This window comes from Heliangelus exortis, chromosome 2 (genome assembly GCF_036169615.1).
Source record: "Heliangelus exortis chromosome 2, bHelExo1.hap1, whole genome shotgun sequence".
Classification (NCBI taxonomy): Eukaryota; Metazoa; Chordata; class Aves; order Apodiformes; family Trochilidae; genus Heliangelus; species Heliangelus exortis.
Window position 1 is genome coordinate 89,963,100 of NC_092423.1, and position 21,407 is coordinate 89,984,506.

At 38.7% G+C, this 21,407-nt stretch overlaps 1 protein-coding gene across 1 annotated transcript in view; it reads right to left on the reverse strand.

Annotated features, from left to right (window-relative positions):
• LOC139792943 (dynein axonemal heavy chain 5-like) overlaps positions 1 to 21,109 on the reverse strand; it is a 158,560-nt gene extending 137,451 nt beyond the window's left edge. Inside the window, exons 1-15 of the mRNA XM_071736920.1 lie at positions 20,359 to 21,109; positions 19,880 to 20,066; positions 16,312 to 16,412; positions 14,724 to 14,912; positions 14,555 to 14,629; positions 12,227 to 12,313; positions 11,131 to 11,202; positions 9,650 to 9,751; positions 8,327 to 8,513; positions 5,591 to 5,756; positions 5,368 to 5,461; positions 3,839 to 3,937; positions 2,006 to 2,187; positions 948 to 1,067; positions 51 to 252 (exon numbers count right to left, since the gene is read on the reverse strand). Coding sequence (XP_071593021.1) covers positions 51 to 252; positions 948 to 1,067; positions 2,006 to 2,187; positions 3,839 to 3,937; positions 5,368 to 5,461; positions 5,591 to 5,756; positions 8,327 to 8,513; positions 9,650 to 9,751; positions 11,131 to 11,202; positions 12,227 to 12,313; positions 14,555 to 14,629; positions 14,724 to 14,912; positions 16,312 to 16,412; positions 19,880 to 20,042 — 1,839 coding nt within the window. The 5' untranslated portion in view covers positions 20,043 to 20,066; positions 20,359 to 21,109. The remainder of the gene's footprint in view (positions 1 to 50; positions 253 to 947; positions 1,068 to 2,005; positions 2,188 to 3,838; positions 3,938 to 5,367; positions 5,462 to 5,590; positions 5,757 to 8,326; positions 8,514 to 9,649; positions 9,752 to 11,130; positions 11,203 to 12,226; positions 12,314 to 14,554; positions 14,630 to 14,723; positions 14,913 to 16,311; positions 16,413 to 19,879; positions 20,067 to 20,358) is intronic.
• Between the last annotated feature and the right edge of the window lie 298 nt (positions 21,110 to 21,407).

Consider the following 21,407-nt stretch of genomic DNA (forward strand, 5'->3'; position numbering starts at 1 on the left):
AAGCACAGAATAAAGGGCAAGACCTTCAGACAAGTGATGAATGTTTATACCTCTTTTTTTCTGTGATCCAGAACATCATACTGTTTCGACTTGGTGTTTGTAGCAATGCTCTGGTAAAGAGCACTGATCTCTTCAATACCTTCAATTTTTAAATGCTGGAGCTGTAGAAGGCTTTCCATAATATTGCTCATATCTGAAATCTTCTCCAAACGTTTACAGAATGTATCAAATTTCCCAAATATGTAGTTTTCACTAACAATAGAGACAGACTGTTATGCAAATATATTTGTAATAGATTTTTTTTTCTTATTTCCTTCCAGAACTGCTATTAAGTTTCACATTTAAAAAATCCACATTGTAATAATTGCAAATAAAATAAAAATAATTTTAAAGTGATGGATAAAAACCAGAAAAGGCTTAATTCTTTTATATAACCATTAGAAATCTTTACCATATTTTACAGGAATTAGTCTTTTTTAAAGACATTTTCAGGAGATATCAAAATGTGCATGTACAATACTAAGAAATGCCCCACTGAGTGCCCATACAGGTAAAATTCTCTTTGGCATTGTGATAGATAAACCAGATCAAAGCTGACTAAATTGCTCTGAAATCTTTTCACTTATATTCATGACTCAAATTTGTTAGGATTTCCAACCATATATAAACATAGGTATTAAGTTAATATATGCATAATTTCTCCTGAAGGACTCTTGGACATCTGCTGAATCAACAAGTCACTGGCCAAAACCTGTTACTGGGGTATTTCTGATTGGAAAATAAACAAATAAATAAAAAAATAAAATAAAACAAACCACTTCTGCTATATCATGTTCTTACTATAAAAAATACTACATTTTTACAGAGTATTTAGCTTTCCTGCTAGCCAGCATACGTAATGACATCTCCTTTGTAAATTTTATAGGTGAATATGATTAATTATTTACCTGAAATCAAATTGCCTGTTACTTAGATTTTCCTTTAGTTCTTCCCTAATTCTCCGAAAGGATGATTGGTACAGTTCTTTGAGGGAAATGCATTGCTGTATTCTCTTTAGCAATTCTGGACTGAGGAAGAAAGCACAGACAGAAAATCACCCTAAGGAGATCTTCAGAAGAGTATAAATAAAAATAAACGCCTCAGTCAGATATGCAACTTAGCAATATGAGAACACAAAATTATACATTACCTGAAAATCATTCAAAATATAAGGATTACATTACAATTTTTTGTTTTAAATTTATTATCTTGATCAGATATTTTTAGTTTATGTTTTATTGTCATCAAACCTAAACTTTTACACCATTGCCCAGAAAGGACTTACAACAGGTAAACCCTGGCTACTGAATGCTTACATTCTGGCCATTTCTAATCTTCTGTTAACTGTGTTCTACTGATGGGTTTTCATTCATTAAGCAAACAAGACTGCAGAAGTATTTTTCCAGACTACAGTAAACACCAGGAAAGTCTTTTGCTTATATAGCAGTCTCCATGAGAATACAAGAGAGAATACAAGTCTAAGTCCCATCCTATCACCCACATACTTTGCTCCAAAGTACAAACACATTGTGATTCTGGTCCTGGTGTATTCCCTGGTGTATCCCCTTCCTCAAACTGACTTTACTGTCCACTAACAGCCAAATATAAATATTAGATGAAACTCTGTCAGCCTATTCTCCTAGCTTCTTAGTTCCCAGTTCTAATAGCTTGAGTGTGTTTTCATCTAAAAAAGATATGGGGACAAAATATCAAGTGTTATACACTGATACACATCCACACACTATTCAGAAACAGTTTTTCTCACAACACATAGCAAATTTGTTTTTGTAGAGTACTTAATTTTATACAAAATGAGTACTCCAAAGCTTAAAACTAATACGAAAATCATTACCTGGTAAAAGGATGAATGGTTACTTAAATTTGCCTTCTAATAATCTTGATGACTAAATTATTATTTTACTTCTAATATTAACAAAAGAAGATGGAATTATAAAAATTCTATCACCTGTCCAGATCCCAGATTTTTGAAACACCTTCATGTAGATATGTCTTGCATGTGTTAATCATTTGATTAGTAATTTTCAGAAGAAGAGATGTCATGCGCTCTGATGTGTTGTAATGAGGTGATATACAGTAGATCATAGAGACAGTATTCATTAAGCTGGGTATGTGTTCCATCACTGTTACCTACAGCAGGAAAAAATGGGAACATCAGCAATATAAGGTTCCTAAAAACTTACACAACTGAAAATGTAAGAGCTGTGGGAATATGTTTGTCAGTAGATAACCATCTTTTTTTGTGTGTGTGACACATTTTTCTTGTAGATATCTCATTGGGAATTGGACCATTCAATTCATTTGTAGGGACCTAACACAGTATGACCAAGAGAAAAAAATGGGACAAATGAACAGGGCTTGTTTCCAAAGAGTGATTTTCCAGAAGAAAAACAGGGGCTGTAATCTTTTTGGCCATGGCCTCCACTATAGGAAGGTGCTGCAGTCTGCTTTGCAAAGGAGTATGATACCTGAGGAAAAGAAGTCACACACTGCTAGAAAAGAGTGGGCCTGTTGTAGGAAAGGAAGTTGACCTTTGTGCATTTTGCCTAGATCTCTACAGAAGACAAATTCAGAGGAAAGAGGCAATGCAACAATAATCTCTCAGTATCTGAGGATACAGAACAATAGAGGCTTTTGTCCCACAGAAAATTCCACAGACATGCATGCAAGCCAGAAATACTGAGAACACAGAACAAGGCAGTAACTGGACTAGTCAAGTTCAGTATGGCAGAACAGTGAATATTTGCAGAATAAAAGCAAAGTAAAATAGCATCATGGATTCAAGTAGAGTTAAAGCTTTGAAAACAATATTTGAAACAAATGTAAGAAGCTAGATTATGTGTAAATCTTCTGAACCGTGTGAGCTTAAACAGTTTTGTGTGGTTGCTGTGTTGTTGTGTGGTTCAGAATTCATGCTCTCAGGTAAAAAATGAGATCTGAGACACAAATGGTTATGAAATAAGTTTTATCACTTTATCATTTGAACCATGATGACAGGAAATATACCCTACCTGCAAGAGAAATAGCTTTAATCTGTAAAATAAGTGGAAGATGTTCAATTTCAGCTCAACTAAAGGTCATTTTATGACATTTGCATTAAAGCAATCACAAGAGACTGCTAATTGAAGCATGGAGACAGGAATAGATATCATGTGTAAGGCCCAGTCTTGGGCCCTACAAGAAAGCTGGGAAGGGACTTTTTACAAAGGCACGTAGCAAGAGGACAAGGGGTAATGGCTTAACAGTGGAAGAGGGGAAATTTAGACTAGCCTAGGAACTTTTTTACTAATAGAGTGTTAAGACACTGGCACAGGTTGCCCTGAGAAGCTGTGGAGGCCCCATCACTAGAAGTGTTCAAGGCCAGGCTGGATGGGGCTTTGAGCAAGCCAGTCCAGTGGGAGGTGTCCCTGCCCACGTAGGGAGGGTGGAACTAGACGATCTTTAAGGTTGCTTCCAACCAAAAACATGCCATGAATCTATGATCACAAAAAGACAATTCAGCTCAATGCCAAGGTTTGAAAAACATTATCTTTTGTTCATTATTCTCATGCTCTTCAGTTATCTTCTGGAATAATAACTGCTTCCTACACAAAAAGTAATATTATCCCTGACTTAGTCCAAATCTGTAAACTCGGTTCACTAATGCCGAAGGAGTTAAGTTCCTACAGACCATGAAGCAAAAGAGTTAAACACAGTAATGAGAAATATCTTTTTCTTAAGCTGCAAAAGCCTTTCTTTGTTTTCTGAATTTGACATAACATGCCTTTAGAGTCCTACTTACAGGTGAAGCTTTGGCAAGTAGACCAAAATATTTCTCCAATGTATATAAGTATCTCACATTGTCTTTAGCTTCATTGGCAGCAATTGTTACACTACCATCCTGAAGGGATTAAAAAAAATAAAAGTAAAATTAATGCTGTTAAAATTTACTGAACAGGTTCTTGCTGTTTTACAGTGCATGCTACCACAAGATTATGATTCCATCTTGCAAACATTTCCTCACAGAAGTTCTCTCAAAGAAGCTGCTTCTTCTTTAGATAAGAAATACCAATTTTTGCATGTAAAAGCAGTTAAGATCCACTTGGCGACCAGCAACATTTTGGACATGATTTAGAGGAACTCCTTACTTAGAATCCCAAAGTTTTTCCTTCCTGATAGAGGTGCAGCAGTGTGCTTTTGATAATCCAACTTGGTAAGTTTCAGCATGGTACACATTCTATAGAAATGAGACCAGAACTCTGAAAAGTATCAGGGTGTTTCCCATCTTTTCTAATATTTAGGGAAAATGAGTTCAAAACTAATGCCTGTATATTCTTCCCTTTATGACAGGTAGAACTATCCAGTACTTAGGAGGGAATTTGGTAAAAAGAAAGAAATTTAGTTCACCATCCTTGGCTTGTGTTGCCTCTGTACAGACACTCTCATCCATATTCCATTTATCATAAAAGTCTGCAAATATCTTAAGCATAAAATCAAAAACTCAGTAAGGTGACAACTTTTTCCTCGTCTATTTTCATAAGAATAGACTACCTTTCCAATAAATACTAGATAATATACATTCTGGTGGGTTTTTATTTGGGTAGGAGTGCATGTCTGATGGGCTGTACATGGTCTACAGCTTATTTTCTGTCATGCCTACAATTTTGACTGACGAGTTTATATTACAGAGATCCACTTATCTAAAATAGCAGTTACACTACAAAAATACATCTGTGATTCTAAAAGCAGTATTTTGAACTTTCAGACATCTCTAGAGTTTGCCTGTATAGGACACAGCTGGAGAGAGACAGAAAAATGTTGTACTGCTGCAGCGCTTTACTTTCACACAACCATTCCTTGTCCCATACAGGACAAAGTAGTAGACAAGATGTATAGGCACAAAACCAAGATTTTTTGTATGGTAAGAGATATTAAAAAATGGACAAAAAGGCAAATTGGATTACACAAATGTTACAGTACCAAGGTAACATAACACTATGGCACCTTGACAACATAATACATAAAATAACCAAATAAGTGAATAACTGTTAGGCAAAGGCTAATTGTTTTACTAGCAAATTACTCATTAATAGGCCTTATCCTAGACCTAGAAACATTCTTACCTCTATGTTAAGACACATCACAAAAGCACTAACTTCTTTTCAAGCTATTTATTGAACTTCAGAATCACTGATATGTTTCAACAAACATAATAAAACACAGCAAAAACCAGCATAAACAGTCAAGACTATTTTTAGTGTTGCGTTCAGTTCTATACTACAATTACAGTACTGTAGTAATTTAAAACTTTTATTAAAACATAGAAATTACCAGCTCTTTCCACTGCTTTAATGTCTTTGATCTTGCTGCCTGAAGAATACTTATAATTTTCTTTACTCTTGGACTCTTGATTTCTTCTAGAAGGCTTTGAAGAAAGAAACACATAAACATATTTAATACTCTCTTTGGAATAAAGTTTTACATTTATTTTTAAAAGCTTTTTTTTTTTTTTTTTTTTTTTTAGACTCTGTAAGAAATAATGTGGAGATTTAACCTGTTAAATGATGACATCCTTGTCTTCCAGTATTCCAGCTCTGCAGATGGACCAACATCATCAGCTTCTCTTCTCATTTGTTCACTCTCCACTAAAATTTGTCTGATCTGTTTGATCCAAATCCTGACCACTTCTTCAAGTTTCTCAGTGATCTCTGTGTTACGGGCTTCAAAACCATAGAATGAGACAGTCTCATAAGTACCAAGAAATAAATACAGATATTTAACTACAGAATTTAAATGTCCTTGTCAAGCGTAAGATGAGACTCTATGTAATCTGAGTATATTCAAATCACTGACCAACAATAGCATAAGATTAAGACTGTAACAAGATGCACACACATGCGACTTGTACCAACCTGCTCTGTTACAAATGCATATCCTTTACTATGGAAACAGCTAAAAATACAGTGAATTTATAAAGAAAAGACAGCAAGACACAAGCAATCCAGAAGGCTCCTGGAATGCATTGATTATAAGTTCCTTCTCCAAGCCAAAGAGGAGAGGTGCTATGCTGCACCTTGTTATCACCAGCAAGGAGGGGCTGGTGGGGAATGGAAGATGAAGAGCAGCCTTGGCTGCTGTGACCATGAAAAGGTGGGGTTCAGGATCCTTAAGGCAGTAAGGAGGGGACACAGCAAGCTTGCTCACCAAGAGCATATCATGCCTGAGAAATCTGGTTGCCTTTTACAATGGGCTCACAGACCTGGTGGACAAGGGAAGAGCAACTCGTGTCATCTACCTGGACTTGTGCAAAGTGTTCAACTCTGTCCTGTACAACATTCTGGTCTCTAAATTGGAAAGATATGGGCTCGATGGATGGATCACTGGGAGATGATGAATTGGCTGTATGTTCACAATCAAAGAATAGTGGTCAACAGAATGAGACCAGTGATGAGTGGCATTCCTCAAGGGTTGGTATGGGGACCCAAGTTGTTAAGCATCTTGCATGATGATCTGACATGGGCAGTAGAACTGAGAGCACCCTCAGCAAGTTTCCTGATGACAGCAAGCTGTGTGGTGCAGTTGACGTGCTGGAGGGATGGCAGGCTACCCAGAGGGACCTTGACAGGCTTGAGATGTCAACCCATGGCAACCTCATGAAGTTCAACGAGGCCAAGTGTCCTGCACTTGAAACAATCCCAAGCAGAGATAGAGGTTGGACAGAAAACAGGTTAAGAACAGCTCTGAGAAAAAAGGCTTGGGGCTGTTGGTTAAGAAGCTCAGCATGAGTGAGCAATGTATGCTTGAAGCTCAGAAAGGCAACTGTATCCTGGGCTGCATCAAAAGAAGTGTGAACAGCAGGCTGAGGAAGGTGATTCTCCCCCTCTACTCTGCTCTTGTGAGACCCCATCTGTGTCCAGTTCTGGAGCCCTCATTACAGGACATGGAGCTCTTGAAGTGACTCCAGAGGAGGGCCACAAAGATGATCAGAGGACTGGAGCACCTCTCCTACGAGGACAGGCTGAGAGAGTTGGGGTTGTTCAGACTGCAGAATAGAAGGCCCTGGGGAGACACTATAGTGGCCTTCTAGTATATAAAAAGGGCTTACAAGAAAGATGGGACAGACATTTTAGTAAGGTCTGTAGCCATAGGACAAGGGGTGATGGTTTTAAGCTGAAAGAGGAAAGATTTAGACTAGGTCTAATCTCTAAGGAAGAGATTATTTAGTGTGAGGATGGTATGACTGCAATAGGTTGTTCAGGGAGGCTGAGGATGGCCCCTCTCTGGACATGTTCAAGGCCAGGCTGGATGGAGCTTTCAGCAACCTGGTCTAGTGAGAGGTGTCCCTGCCCATGCAGGAGGGATGGAACTAGATGATCTTTAAGGTTCCCTTCCAAACCAAGCCATTCAATGATAAAAAACATAAAGCAGTGTGGTTTTTGAAGAAGCAGGCTTAAAAGGTCCAAGAAATGCATTAGCTATTGTGTATATTTTCCTCCTTGTATTTCATAAGTTAATTTCTTGTATTTCTTTTCTCCACCCTTCTTTCTGCCTATTCCACATTAAAAGCAACAGACACCATTATTAGAAGTCATAATTTCCCCACATAATTATCAGCACATCTTTTAGATTGCCCTAGCAGCTACGAGAGTTCAGCTCACTTGGTGCATTATATTTAGGATTCATGAAGCTTGTACTACCATGCATATAAAGTACTTTTCCAGATATATAACATTATTGACTCATCTTCAGAGTCACTAGGTTTTGTGGAAGTTGTCCTGCCATAGGCTCACATAGAGTTGAAGGGGACTGAAAAAGTACTGACTAGTTTGGCATTACTTCACTCTGAAAAATCAAGACACAGCTAATTCCTTTTTTTTTTTTTTTTTTACATATATGTATATATAAAAATACGTCTTGTTTTGACCAGCAGCCCTTCAAAACCAGGAGACTGGTATTAGATAGGATTTCCCCAGTGCCAGAGAAAGTTAAAAGAAAGTGAAGAGTATAAACACTAGTAGATAGTTTCACTAAGCAACTACATGGCCAGGAAACTAGGAGGAACATATGCCAATATGTACAAGATATAGCAAGGAACTACCTATGACTTAAAGGAGGAGCAAATGATTGATGATTTTATGATTTACACAATCAGAAACCTGGTAAGAATAAGCAGAAAAATGCTTAGCTAGGGGAAGATGAATTAGTTCTTCAAAGTACATTTTTGCTAATGATATAACATTTATTTTATGAAGAGCATCCTTGTGTTAGCTGTGCCATAGGAATTACTCACCTGCAGTTATGTACTCAGATGGTTTCTGTAAGTTGCTGACATAATTATCAATATCGACTTTTGTGAGCTGAATTTTGTCTTCTATATTCTGTCTTGATGATGACAAAGTACCAACGAATTTATCTACTGAATATAAAAAGTCTTGAATCTGGCTGTTCTTCAAGCCTTCTTTCACAGCTCCCCAGTTCTCATTATTTCATATTAATAAAAAGAAAAAAAAGAAAAAAAAAATCGAAATGACGGTTACACTTTCTTTTGTTTTCTGAACAGAAAAGTTCTTATTCTTAATTAGAAAGATATTTCTTATTCACAGAATGCCTTGGGTTGGAAGGGACCTTAAAATCACCCAGTTCCAGCCCCCCTGCATGATCAGGGACACCTCCCACCAGACCAGGTTGCTCACAGCCCCATCCAACCTGGCCTTGAACGCTTCCAGGGAGGGGGCAGCCACAGCTTCCCTGGGCAACCTGTGCCAGTGTTTTACCACACTTACAGTAAAAAATTTCTTCCTAATATCTAACCTAAATCTCCCCTTTTCAAATTTTAAACCATCGCCCCTTGTCCTCTTGCCTACACATCAGTGCAAAAGATGGCAGTATATAAAGATTTATCAGTATGTCCTTTAAAATACATTCATCTGTACTATAACATAAATAACTTAGAGTTAACTTAATTATTCTGTTAGGGAAGAATAGACAAACAAGAAAGAGACTCTCAAGAAATAAAAATATTTCCCTCCTATCACTGTATTGACGTTGAATTTCTTCTTTTTTTCAGTGTGATTTGGCCTACTGTGACTAGAGAACAGTTTCTAATCTCCTTTCCTGCTCCTAGGAGAGGGAAAATGGTAGCATATAGTAACAGCCACATTATTCTCCAGAAACACTATGCTTCACCATATTTCCTAGCTCTGAAAGCATATTTTTTGGAGGCTACAGAACCAAATGTGATGCTTTGTGAGTGCCAGAGAACAAGGACAACTCAAAGAAACCATGGCTGTGATACAGTGCTTGCTCTCCATGCTCTAGAATAAAATCACAGACTGATCCTTTGTGCTGCCAGGAGGACTTCAGTTCTTTCAGTCCAGGCTTAATCTAGTTATAATTAAGTCAATCACAACTTCACCTTAGTAAGGCTGTATGCACATTCCAGCTGGTACTGATGTTTGAAAATTAACAGTAACTATATGAGTTAGACTTGTATCTTTTTTTTACCCCCTGCTTTATGTTCAGCTGATGCACAAAAAGAACTGCAGCAGCCACTTGTCCTAATTCCACGTGTTCTTGAGAGAAAAAAAAAAAAAAAGGCTAGCTATTTTGTTACCTGTTGGGATTTAAGTGCTGGTATCATGATTTGGGACAAGAAAAATTCCATACCCTGGAGGATATTTCCATTAATACAATCAAGTATGCCAAAATTCACCTCCTTAAGGAAATAAGAAACCCAAAAAGATTAGCAGAGTGCATGCAAACTGAAATGCTATACTTTTTCAGTGAAATTCAGACAAACACATAAATAGTCCATAACTATGTAGGTTCTGTGAGGATATTGCCCCCCCAGCTACAGAATTTGGATTGGTCACAGACTAAAATTCAATCAGAAATTCCAAGACTTGACCTTGATTATCAATTTTTCTAACATTTTTCTTGCTAGTTCCCCACCTGCATACAAAAGAAGAGCATTTAAGACAATTAGTTGTCATGTATGGGTGGAATACTATGTCCCAACAATATTAGAGTATTATAATCCCATTAGATTAAAAGATGGTAGAAAGCTTGTTCTCAAAAAGTGGAGGAATAATGGTTGACACCCAAGGCATGACTCAGCTTGAAGAAGTGCTTATGAGAAAGCTTATGAGAAATGCCAGGTTTCTTCACATGTTTGAACATGCACCCTGGGAGGCAATGCCCACAAGGTTATAAACAAAGAAATGTTCCTAAATACTTCCTTGTGCAAGAGAGTGTGCTAACAAAATAGCAGAAGGAAAGGACAAAAGGATAACGAAGAAATGAGCTGACCTCCATTTTTTCCCTTAAGATGCTTTCAACAGTGCCAGTTTCACCCATATGACAGAGTTTGTGTTTATTGCAGGGAGGGAGAAGACAGGAAAAATTAAATCTGTTGAGACTTATGAATCTCTAGGAAGGACTAAGTTGACATATGAGCTGATTCATTCCTTTCCACTCTGAAGATTCAACTATTCCTCTTGAGAAATAGGGTGCCAACCCATGTGTTTCTACATGTTCTTGGGTTCTCAGGTTCTCCTTCCAGCTGTTCCTACACAGCTTTTCAGGGTAAACCAAAAGATGTCAAATCAGCCTGAGACTGAATTCCAAGCCTCATCAGTGTGAAGAGTGGACATCTGAAAATTAGGGTTTCTTTCACCTTCCATAGTATCCAAAAATATTGCCTCATATAAGGAATGAAGATTGATGTCAGCTACCTGACAGACCCTGCTGAAAGAAGGTTATCACAAGAGAACCAGAGAAAGAATGCACCAAGGCAGCTAACTGAAGAGTTTGGACAACCATTCTGACAGGATCCCAACCAAAGGGCACACAAAGTACCTAGAAATTTCTTTGTCACCCCTGGATGAGGTTATTTATTGTTATTGTTGTTATAAAGCAATTTCTAAATCATTTCTTTGTCATAAATCCTTACTCGGATGAAAAAACTTCCATTCAACACAGAACTAGACATTTTCATAAAAGCACCCCCAGCTTGTTTTACTGACTGCCATTGCATGATTAAAGGTCTAACAAAATGTTATGTACAAAGAAAACATTGATTAATTTTGGTCTGACCTGGGAAACATTCGATGCAGTTACAACTTTATCTGATGTCCTTAGGAAAAATGCACAAGTTCCTGTAAAATTCTGGAAGAAGGACAAAATGCATCCAGTTACAAAGAATACACATGTATGGTAAAAGCGACATACTTAACAACTTCAGTGTGCTGAAAGCAAAATTGTAAAAAAATCACCTAATTCCTTTCTGGATCTGCCAACACAAATTTACTAAAAAACCCTAAATATATTCTCAGCTTTCAAACTTACAGTACTTTTCATTGATACCTAGACAAGAATGGACCATCTTAGAACTACTTTGAAAAAAAAAATTTTTTTTTCTTAATATAACTTAAATGTAACTAAAAACTTCTGGTCCAAAGACTTCTTAACATGTACTTCCTCCTTTCTGATGTACTGCAGTAATGTAAGTTTTAAATCAGTACTGTGACAATGCTCAATTTTAATCTATTAAACCTAATAAGCCAACTATAACAAACTTGAAAAGCCATTCCAATTGTCATATGAATGAACCTCAGATATGTCTTCTCTAACAGAACAATATAATATCATTGAGGCACAAAAAAAAGACATCACCATGCCTTATTCGAAGAAAATTGTGAATGACATCCTCATTCACCTCAATAGAGACAGAGAAAATTAATCAGAAAAGTTAATTACTACATTGAATATTTGCTGAATAATGTTTAGACATTACAGTGAGGAAGTTTTTATTAAAATGTGAATGAGATATAGGATTTATTAAAGGTATTTTTGTAGTAATGTGCCGTATTATTAAAACCACTGGAGAACTTAATTTTTAAACTTGGAGTGCACAAGCACTGGAAAATACTTAAACATGCAGTCATTAACAAAAATGCCAGGACCCTTTTAACAAGGATTTGTTTGACCTGCTCTCCTCTCAAACAGTCAAATCTATTAATCACTTTTTTCACTTGTGAATTCCAATGTCAGCTCAAGAAATTTTGGGAGATCTTGCATTGTGAGAACATGGACTAAGTATTTAAATATCTATCCAAGAATTACAAAAAGCTGTTTAACACTGCAGAACTCTTATGCTTTTCCAGTATTCAAATTAATTTTTCAACCATACCTCAGTAGAACCCATGGTAATAAATAATTTCTTCTGAAGCGAAGGGCTGGTTGAGCCATCCAACCTCAATGTTGCATTTGACTTTTGCTAGCAATTAAATTATAAGTAAGAGGTTAATAAAATAAAAACTACTGTCATACAAATACCTCATCCTACTTGAATGTGTGAATCATAGCTAAGTTCATTTTGAATCAGTTAATAATTCCCAGATAGAAATAATGAGATTGCCCTTATCCCCTTAAACAGTTTCATAGACCTCTTCTTTCAGAAAACACTCAAAGAAGGGGGGAAAAGTCTCAGAAAACATAGTTAAATCGAATCTCCATCAAATCTGAAGTCTCCATCAAAACAAACCAGATGTCTTGCATCTGGTCATGTGTCTGATCTGCTAAGTCATAATGTAATTGTGAGCAGGACTCACAAGGAACACTCAGCTAGATCCTGCCACCAATGCAAATATAGTTTTCTGTCCATGTCTTTAACCATACACCACTCTGAAAAATTTCCTTTCTGAAAAGCCTTGCTGTCTCTGCTTCCTCTCTACCGAGTTGTACCTCCAACCTCTTCTCTTTGAAGCAACAAAAAGTTTAAGCCTAAGAATGACATGCATTCCCCTGATTTTCTATCACAGATTTTGGAAAATCAACTGTTGAAACTAACAAGAAAATAGCACAAAATAATGTGGGGAAAGCCTGCAGGTATATTCATCTTTCAACTTTGAGGAGAGGCCTCTTCCCAAAAAGTAAAATGTTCAGTCCCTGCTAGACTGAGTGATGTATGATAGTGGTGGGTCCTCACTTCCACCCCAAATCACCATCTCCTAACCCTCATGCACAGCCTCAAGTGAACACCATCCACCCTTGCTGGTGAGAAAGAGAGATAAGCAGTACTGAAGAAAGAATCTTTGACAAATCTTGGTAAGAAGATGCCTACTAGGTCAGGTCAACACACTGCCCAGGCCAGTAATTTGTCTCTCAGAATGGCCAAAACCAGATAAGAACAGGGCAAACTCGTGTGATACTGTCCCTGAGTAATCTCCAATTCTCCAGTATGTTTGAAACCAAACTCATGACAGAACAGACAATTTAATGAATTCGCTTGACTCAAGAGAATGGGGTGGAAGACGTTAGAGATGTCATTCATGTTTCCCATCAAAAACATTCACTTTTTTTGCCAAGCTGCTTTTGCAACAAACTTTTCATAAAATCATATTTTAATGGTTAAAAAGACCAAAATAAAAGTAAATGTAGAAATAAAATGTTTCATTTAACTCAAGCTGGGCCTCTATTTCTGGATTGTAAATTGAGTAAAACACTTTCAAGATTTCTAGTTTCACCTTGTTTTAAGTCAGAAAGCAGTGTGTTCATCCCAGAAATGTGCACACACACTCACAGTGAAAAGCTGAGTTGATTCTGTGCTTTGCAACTAAGCAACTTGAGCAATAAACTGGTAAGAAACCTGTAATTTATTCTTGCACTTAGCTGACAAGCATTTTCAATCACTTTTTTCTCCCCACTAAGCCTAAAATACCACCACATGATGAGTTAACACACACTAATGTGGTTCTTCAATGGCATAACCTGAAATGGCTGAGGAAGGACTTCTGCAGTTCAGGAGCCTCAAAACAGTCATGTCAGGGAATTTCAAGGTCTCTTGGGACCTTCTGATACCACACACAGAGTAGAAGCTGGACAAAGTATTTTGCTTTTTATGAAGAGGCTTCTTTTTCTCAAAACTGAATGGGAGAGAGCTGCATCTTTGGGACCACAATTATCTTATTTCTTGTCAATTTTTTCCAAGCTTGGTATTATGTTCTACAGAACAGGACAGACCTGAACATGAAGCCACAGTAGCTTAGGCAAAAATTGCATCATTTTACACCCACTTGAATCAGTGCTTTGTCCACAGTAGAACTGATGGTGTTCAAACCAAAAGAAGGATATACAAACAATTACTTATACAAACAATTCACCATTCCTATAATGTTTATGTTAGTTAATCTAGTATTTTTTTTTAAATATGAATACTGCCAATACTTGCTTTAATTATCTTTATCCTTTAAAAGTTTGGATTATTACTGTACTTGGGCATTTTTAAGTATTCTTCTGTGAAAACCAGAACAGTACCAAATCATGCCACAGAGCATTCTTCTGTTCCCATGTAAGCCAGGGTGTCAGTATCTAAACAATGAGATATAGCTTCTTTCCACATTAGTACACATAGGAAAAACAAAATCTCTGCTAAGATTTGCTCAATTTTGCAACAGTCATGCAATTCTTTTTTAAAAAATGCAACTTTGTTTTTGCAGAAATAATAACAGAAACATACCTGCAATGTATCTTGGTAAAAGAAGAGCAACTTTTTAAGTCCACTAGGAGCAAAGAATTGTTCTATAAGTTGAAACTAAAAACAAAATCACAAGTAGTTAATTAGGAAATTATTTCAAAAGACTAAATGTATTTTAAAAATTTCCAATAGTAACTTAATTAATATTTACCTTTTCATCAGAAATAATGGCCTCCTCCACTAGCTGCTCATTTAAGCCTATGCCATCTGCTAATCTTGATACCAAATACTTGTGTCTTTCATCTATTTGAGCTCTTCTCTCCTCTTTGGTGACTTTGGCTTTCTCGGCTAGTTCTTTTCTAGTTTCACTGGAAAGTACTATGCTTTTCTTAACAGTTGTCTAGAAAATAAAAGTTTGTTATAGAGAGATTCCTTTTCTTTGTTTAAAGCTTGTATTTTATACTGTTGATCTTTAAGCCGGTTCCATAAACTACTTCTACAAGCAGCAACACAAAAAATTCCATCTAAAGAATGCAGAGGGAAGGGTAGTAATAATTAACTTGGTAGGGAAGAATTAATTCTCAGCATAGAGCCACTACAATGAAAATTTCAAAGCAGGAACTCAGAATCAGATATGGATCCTGGCTAAGGTGACAACACAAATTTAGCACTATAAAAGCTCTAGTGCAAATCTCAGCTTTGTAAATCCAGCTCTCTATGCTGCTAACATTTTAAAATAGAGTATATAGTTATTACCTCAATGGAAACAATAAAACAATATACAATCCATGCTTAATACACACGTCATATAAGGATAGTATCAGAGTGACAAAGAGGGAAATTTATGTAGACAATGTTTTCGTTTAAAATCTTTCTAACTATCTTGACAAGACTGAAAATAGATATGATGAATAACGTTTTAAAGTCAACAGAATCTTTAGAAGTTCTAAGGAAATCTAGAGATTTGGGTAAAAAAGTCACCACACTGAAAATTTTCCTTTACACTCAACTTCCACTGACATAAGTATTTGGAGTCTGAGGGTGTCTGCGCCTCACAATTTTTATTGGAGAGAAACAAAGATAAACTACACCATATTCCCAGTAGTCTTAATTAGAAACTGTAATCAATGAATACTTACTCTTGGATTAAAAAACCAAAAAGCTGGCTAACTTTGCCATTGCCTCCTATAGTTTGGTTTTACCCCAGACTGACTGGATGCTCTACACCACTCCTGTCTCTGCCTGCATCTGTTTGAGACCAGGAGGCACCAAGAATGCCTGAATAACAACTTATTGATCATTTTGGTGTCTCTAAAAACTGCATCTTTTCTGATTCACAGTTCATTTGTCTCCCATGCATGTCCCATGCATGTCCCATCTGTGACAACTGATCATCTGACCTTTTCTCATCTCTGGCTTTCATGACAACAGATGGATTTCTCAGTTCACATATGCCTTCCTGATGCAACATGGCTTTATTCAAGTATTCTTAACCAATATTAATTTTCATCTTGGCAAAGAAAGGGGTGGTAATCAAAAGTGGGTAATCAAAATTACCCAAAAATGGGTAATCAATTACCAGTGGGTAATCAAAAACCCCACCCAAACCAAAATTCCAGCAACACACATTGAGAGCACAGAAAATAAATTGCTTAACATTGTATAAATTTTTCTGTGGCTCATTGGGAGCTCAGCACCCTGTAGTATTAGGCCAATTTCTGGCAACGAAGACTTCAAGAATAATCTGTACAGACAAAAGGCAGCTGAATCACCACCTATTTTCCTATTACAACACTTGCCGGAAGAACAGCAGCCAAAGGTGATCCTGGGGCAGCAGATCCTAGCTCAGTGCTCCTTGTCTTCAGAGCCCCTCCACGTCTCTGATGCTTACTTTCTGTGTCTAGTTAAAAGGAGTGACAAGTTTTAATTATGCAAGTACATGCGAAAGTGATGAATTTAAATGACCCAAAATGCTGTCACTGCGTTGTATCTCGCTGTCTGCTGGCTCACCTCTTCTCAGCTTGGGGAAAATGAGACAGGAAAGGAACACAGAGCACCTGTGCTTCAGCAGAAACTGTTAGAAGCTGATAGAGGGGAAAAAGGTGTCTTATAATGGCTTTTATTTCAAGTTCAATTGCAAAGAATCCCTACCGATAGCAGCAGAGGTATGAAAAAGCAATTTAAGGTACTATCTGGAAGAAATCAGTTCTGGAAAAAAAACAAAACAAAACAGAAACTGAAGTATTGTCAATTTTCACATTTGCTATTCCCACCCAGTTATTCTTCTTCTGTTGCTTCATCTAATTCTGGCTGTAAGCCTTATGCATCTCCAACAAACCTGCAAAGACTTGCAAGACAACTTGAGCACATGGAATGTCTGAAGAATAAAGACTCAATATTTGCAATAAAAACAAGAAATATGTACTTAGAATGTGTAACCCTCTTCTGCTGATTCTTATCCCTAAGTAATTCCCTAGGAATTTTTGAGGCCCTCGAAGTTATTTAATAAAACTTCTCACATGCGTTTGTTTTTCCTAGAAATTAAGATTTCTATATTTTAAGTAATGTAAGCAAAAAATAACATGATTCATGTTTTCCTGATATCAAGTACAATAACATCTCTCCAGCCAGCCATCATTTCCCTCTTTAAATAGTTTTCTATTTACAAAGCACTCCTAAATACTGCTCTACCTTTCCTTAACAGAAATATTTTTTTAGCTATCTTTAAAAAGATAATTATTTAAAAGCACTGAACAGCGTTATTTGCAATTGCTACAGCTTGCTTTTAGTCCAAGAAAAAAACAACCATTTTATTTCTGATAAGGTGATATTTGGGTTCCATCCTTGGCAGTAAATAGGATCTTCAGTGGAGCATGCAGTAGTGCTAATGAGAAGCTCACTAAACTTTCAGGAACTACTCTTTATTCTAAATAGATGATGAGATTGTGACTAAAAGTAATATTCTAATAGCACTGATATCCTTACAATTTTCTTTACAAATTAGGATCCTTTTCCAAAGAAGTCTCTCTGATTATAATGTATTCACAGTATCAAAAATTGGTTGAGGGACCAAAAGGGACTACTGAAGGGCACGTGGCCCAATTGCTTCCTGCCCCAGTCAAATAGGGCCACCTATAGCAGAATGCCCAGGACCATGAATATCTTCAAGGTGACTCCAGCCCTTCTGGGCAACCTGTGCCAATACTTGATCACCTCATAGAAAAAAAGTGTCTCCTGATGTTTGGACAGAACCTCCTGTGCTTTGGTTTGTGTCCGTTGCTGGACACTGAAATGAGCCTGGCTCCATCTTTATATAGATGCTGATGAGATTCCTCTGATCCTCCTCTTCTCTAGTTCGGACAGTCCCAGTTCTCTCTGCCTTTACTGATAGAAGAGACTCTCCAGTGCATTCATCATCTTCTTGTCCCTTCACCAGACTCTCTCCAGTAAGCCCATGTCTCCCTTGTTCTTAGGAGCCTAGAACTGGACACAGCACTCCAGGTCTGATCTCACCAGTGTTGAGTGGAGAGGATGGATCAACTGCTTTGACCAACACCTCATCAAGCCCATGGTATCATTAGCCTTCTTTGCCACAACAGCCCATCACTCACTTATGCTCAACATGGTGCCCATTAAGACGTCCAGGTCCTTTCTGGCCAAGCTGCTTCCCAGCGGGGCAGCCCCCAGCATGTAGTGGTCAATGGGGTTGTTTCTCCTCATATGCAGGAATCTGAGCTTCCTCTTGCTGAACTGCATAAGGTTCCTGTCAGCCCAACTCCCCAGCCTCTCAAGGTCCCTCTAGATGGTAGCACAACCCCCTGCTGTATCATCCACCTCTCCCAGTTATGTGTCATCAGCAGACTTGCCCCGTCCCCCGGGTCAGTAATGAAGATGTTAAAAGGGACTGGATGCAGTATTGACTCCCGGGATACACTGCTAGCTACTGGCCTCCAACTGGACTTGGTGCCACTGATCCCCACCCTCTGGGCCTGTCCGGTCAATCAGTTTTCAGTCCATCTCACTTGTCTACTTATCTAGCCCACAGTTCATTAGTTTCTCTATGAAGATCTCACAGGAGTGAAGGGAAAATTCAAATGGTAACTGCTCAGCAGTAGTAACCTGTGACCAAGGAATGATTTGGCATGGGCACCAAGGCCCAACTGCAGAAAGAGTTAAGCTGGCTGGAAGCAGGAAAGCCAGAGACAGAAGAACACTAGGTAAGGGAGTGTGGTTTCCCTTGCTGATAAGAAACAGAAGCATTGTCTTGTAGTCATCCTGGGAGTGCTCAGCATCCTTTGGGCAGCACAGCTGGTGCTGGAGGATGGACTAAAGGCTGGGCTGAGGTGCCCCTGTTGCTGACCTTCATCAGATTGGGGCTGGAATTGGCTCATGAAGCACCTTTGCAGACTCTTTGTAGAAATGCTTGTGGTGGTAGGGCTCTGTCCAATGCTTTGTTCAGTTCTTCCTTATATATATTTCAGCACAAATATGTGTTTATTCACAAGGGGCACAATAAAAACTCCCCAGAACAAGACAGTATCAAAAGCCTTACTGAAGAAAAGGCAGACCATGCCCACTGCACTCCCCTCACCTACCATCCATAAGGTGGATGACTACTCCCAATCATCTTCTTGTCCTCCACATGCCTGGAAATGGTGTCCAGGATTAGTTGCTGCCTCACTCCCAGGGACCAATCCTGTATCTGCCTGGGGCTGCCTTCTTGTCCTTCTTGGAGATAGGACTGACACTGGCTTTCCTCCAGGCTCCTCTCCCAAATTGCCATGAACATTCAAAGGCTATTGAGCATGGCCTTGCAATGACATCAGCCAGCTTCTTCAGCACATGTGGGAACATCCCATTGGGGTCCATGGACTTAGCACGTACAGTTGACTTATACATTCCCTGACCTGATCCTCCTTCACTAGGCCATACTCAATCTTTGAAATAATTATTCAATATATTATTACTGTTGATATATTCCAGAAAAGAGATAATACACTGCATGGCATACTACAGAGTGATCTTTATAGTATTTTTAAAAAAAACTAAATGGTTCTAATAATGCTAATATGATTCAACATTAGGAAATTTGCTAATGAATCAGAGGGGCACTGTACCCAACCCTGTGAATACATACATATAAAAACCCCATATGTGCTTGGGTTAATTTATATGCATTTCTTTATAAAGCTGAAAATACCACATTGCAGACCCAACACTAACACATTCAGAATAGCAGATACCCATCCAGTATATACAAGTACCTGTTACTCTACTTATTAGCTAGGTTTTAACTCTTTTTCTTGACTTTTTTCCCCATACAAAAGCCAATATGAGGTATTTACAAATAATTTTCTTCTTCCTTACCTTTTTTTATAGCAATGAGAGGTGGACAGAGCTCAATGTCAGGCTTGAAAGACAGTTGTGCTTCTCTAAGTTGCTCTGATTTTTGCTGTGCAAAGTGACCAGGAGAGGAACCAGGCTCGATTCTTCCACCTAACTTGGTCTCACCTCCCCCAGACTCCTCCATCTCCACTACCACACAAAAATCAACCTAAGTCAACAAAAAAAACCCTGGACAAATTAACGTTGTAATAGACAGCCACACCTTCAGTATTTTATCCCTGTTACATCACCAATATATACAGTAGACTAGCAAGGGAAAGAGGTAAGGGGGGGGGGGGATCTGATTTTTATTGCTAACTTAAAATCAGAAGATCTAAGCAGTTTACAGAACGACAAAAGCTCCCTTAAGGGTGCCCCGGAACAAACCTTTATTTCTAATGGCAAAACCTGCAATTTCTCTGTGATCAGACCGAGCACGCAGCAGGCGGGAACTCACGCACCGAGGGAGAGGCTGAGCTCCTGCAGGTCCCGCTGCGAAGCTCCGGGTGGGGAGCACAGGCTCAGGCACTTGCTTCGTGTCTCAAGGGGATTTAAGCTTTCGGTCTGCCTTGGAGCTGCTGGCAGCTGCTATGGCAACCCTACACAAACGCTACCAACAACTCAGTCCTCAGGGGACACCTCGCCTGTCCCAGTTTCCTGCTGCATCCACCCAGCCCGGTGCTGGTTTCATAACTACTTGTTCTTTTTTAAATGCACCGCAGTTCCCCCTTCCATATAAATCAATTCCTCAGCAAGCACCTTACTTGAGCCTCATGGTTTCTGCAGTGCAGAGCCAGGGGAGGCCGTGGCTCTCTGCCCGTGCCTCTGACCCGCACCCTGGCACCCACACCACTCGGCAAAATGGGCTCTGGGAAACTTGGTGCAGAAGCACAAGTGGCTGAATAAAGACCCTTCTTTTTCCTCTGTCGGGCAAAAGCCACTTCCAAAGAAACCTGGAGCGGACTGCACGATTATCCACCTGTATCTGCCTTACATAGCATGTTCCCTTTCCTCCAGACAACTGTCAAGGTAGTACCCAACCACACAGCTCTCACTGCCACAGGTTACCCCTCACACCCAAACGTTTAATATTGCCAAGGGCTTCTGCATTTTATTCTTTTTTAATCGATCTTAGTGACCTTAAATCACCCCTCAGGAGCACTAACAGCGCCTTCGACGCTGAGACAGTATAAAACAAACAAACAAAACCAAAAAAAACCCCAGAAAAAACCAAAAACAAGACGGCAGGAAGATGAGGAGGAGCCCCCAGTATCCCCGCAAGCCCCTAGCCCGCTCTGAGGAAGATGAGGCGCCGCTCCCCTCACACCCAGCAAGGTGTGCGCCAACGCAGCCTCCCCTCCACCGGGAGGAAGCTCCTCAGAAGCACCAGCACTCAGCAGCCACTATAGCTGCTTGAGTTTTGAGGGCTTGGTTTTGGGTTTTTTGGGGGTTTTTTTGTTTTTTTTTCCCAGGGCCGCAACCCCACCTCCCGCACAGGTGCGGGTGCTCA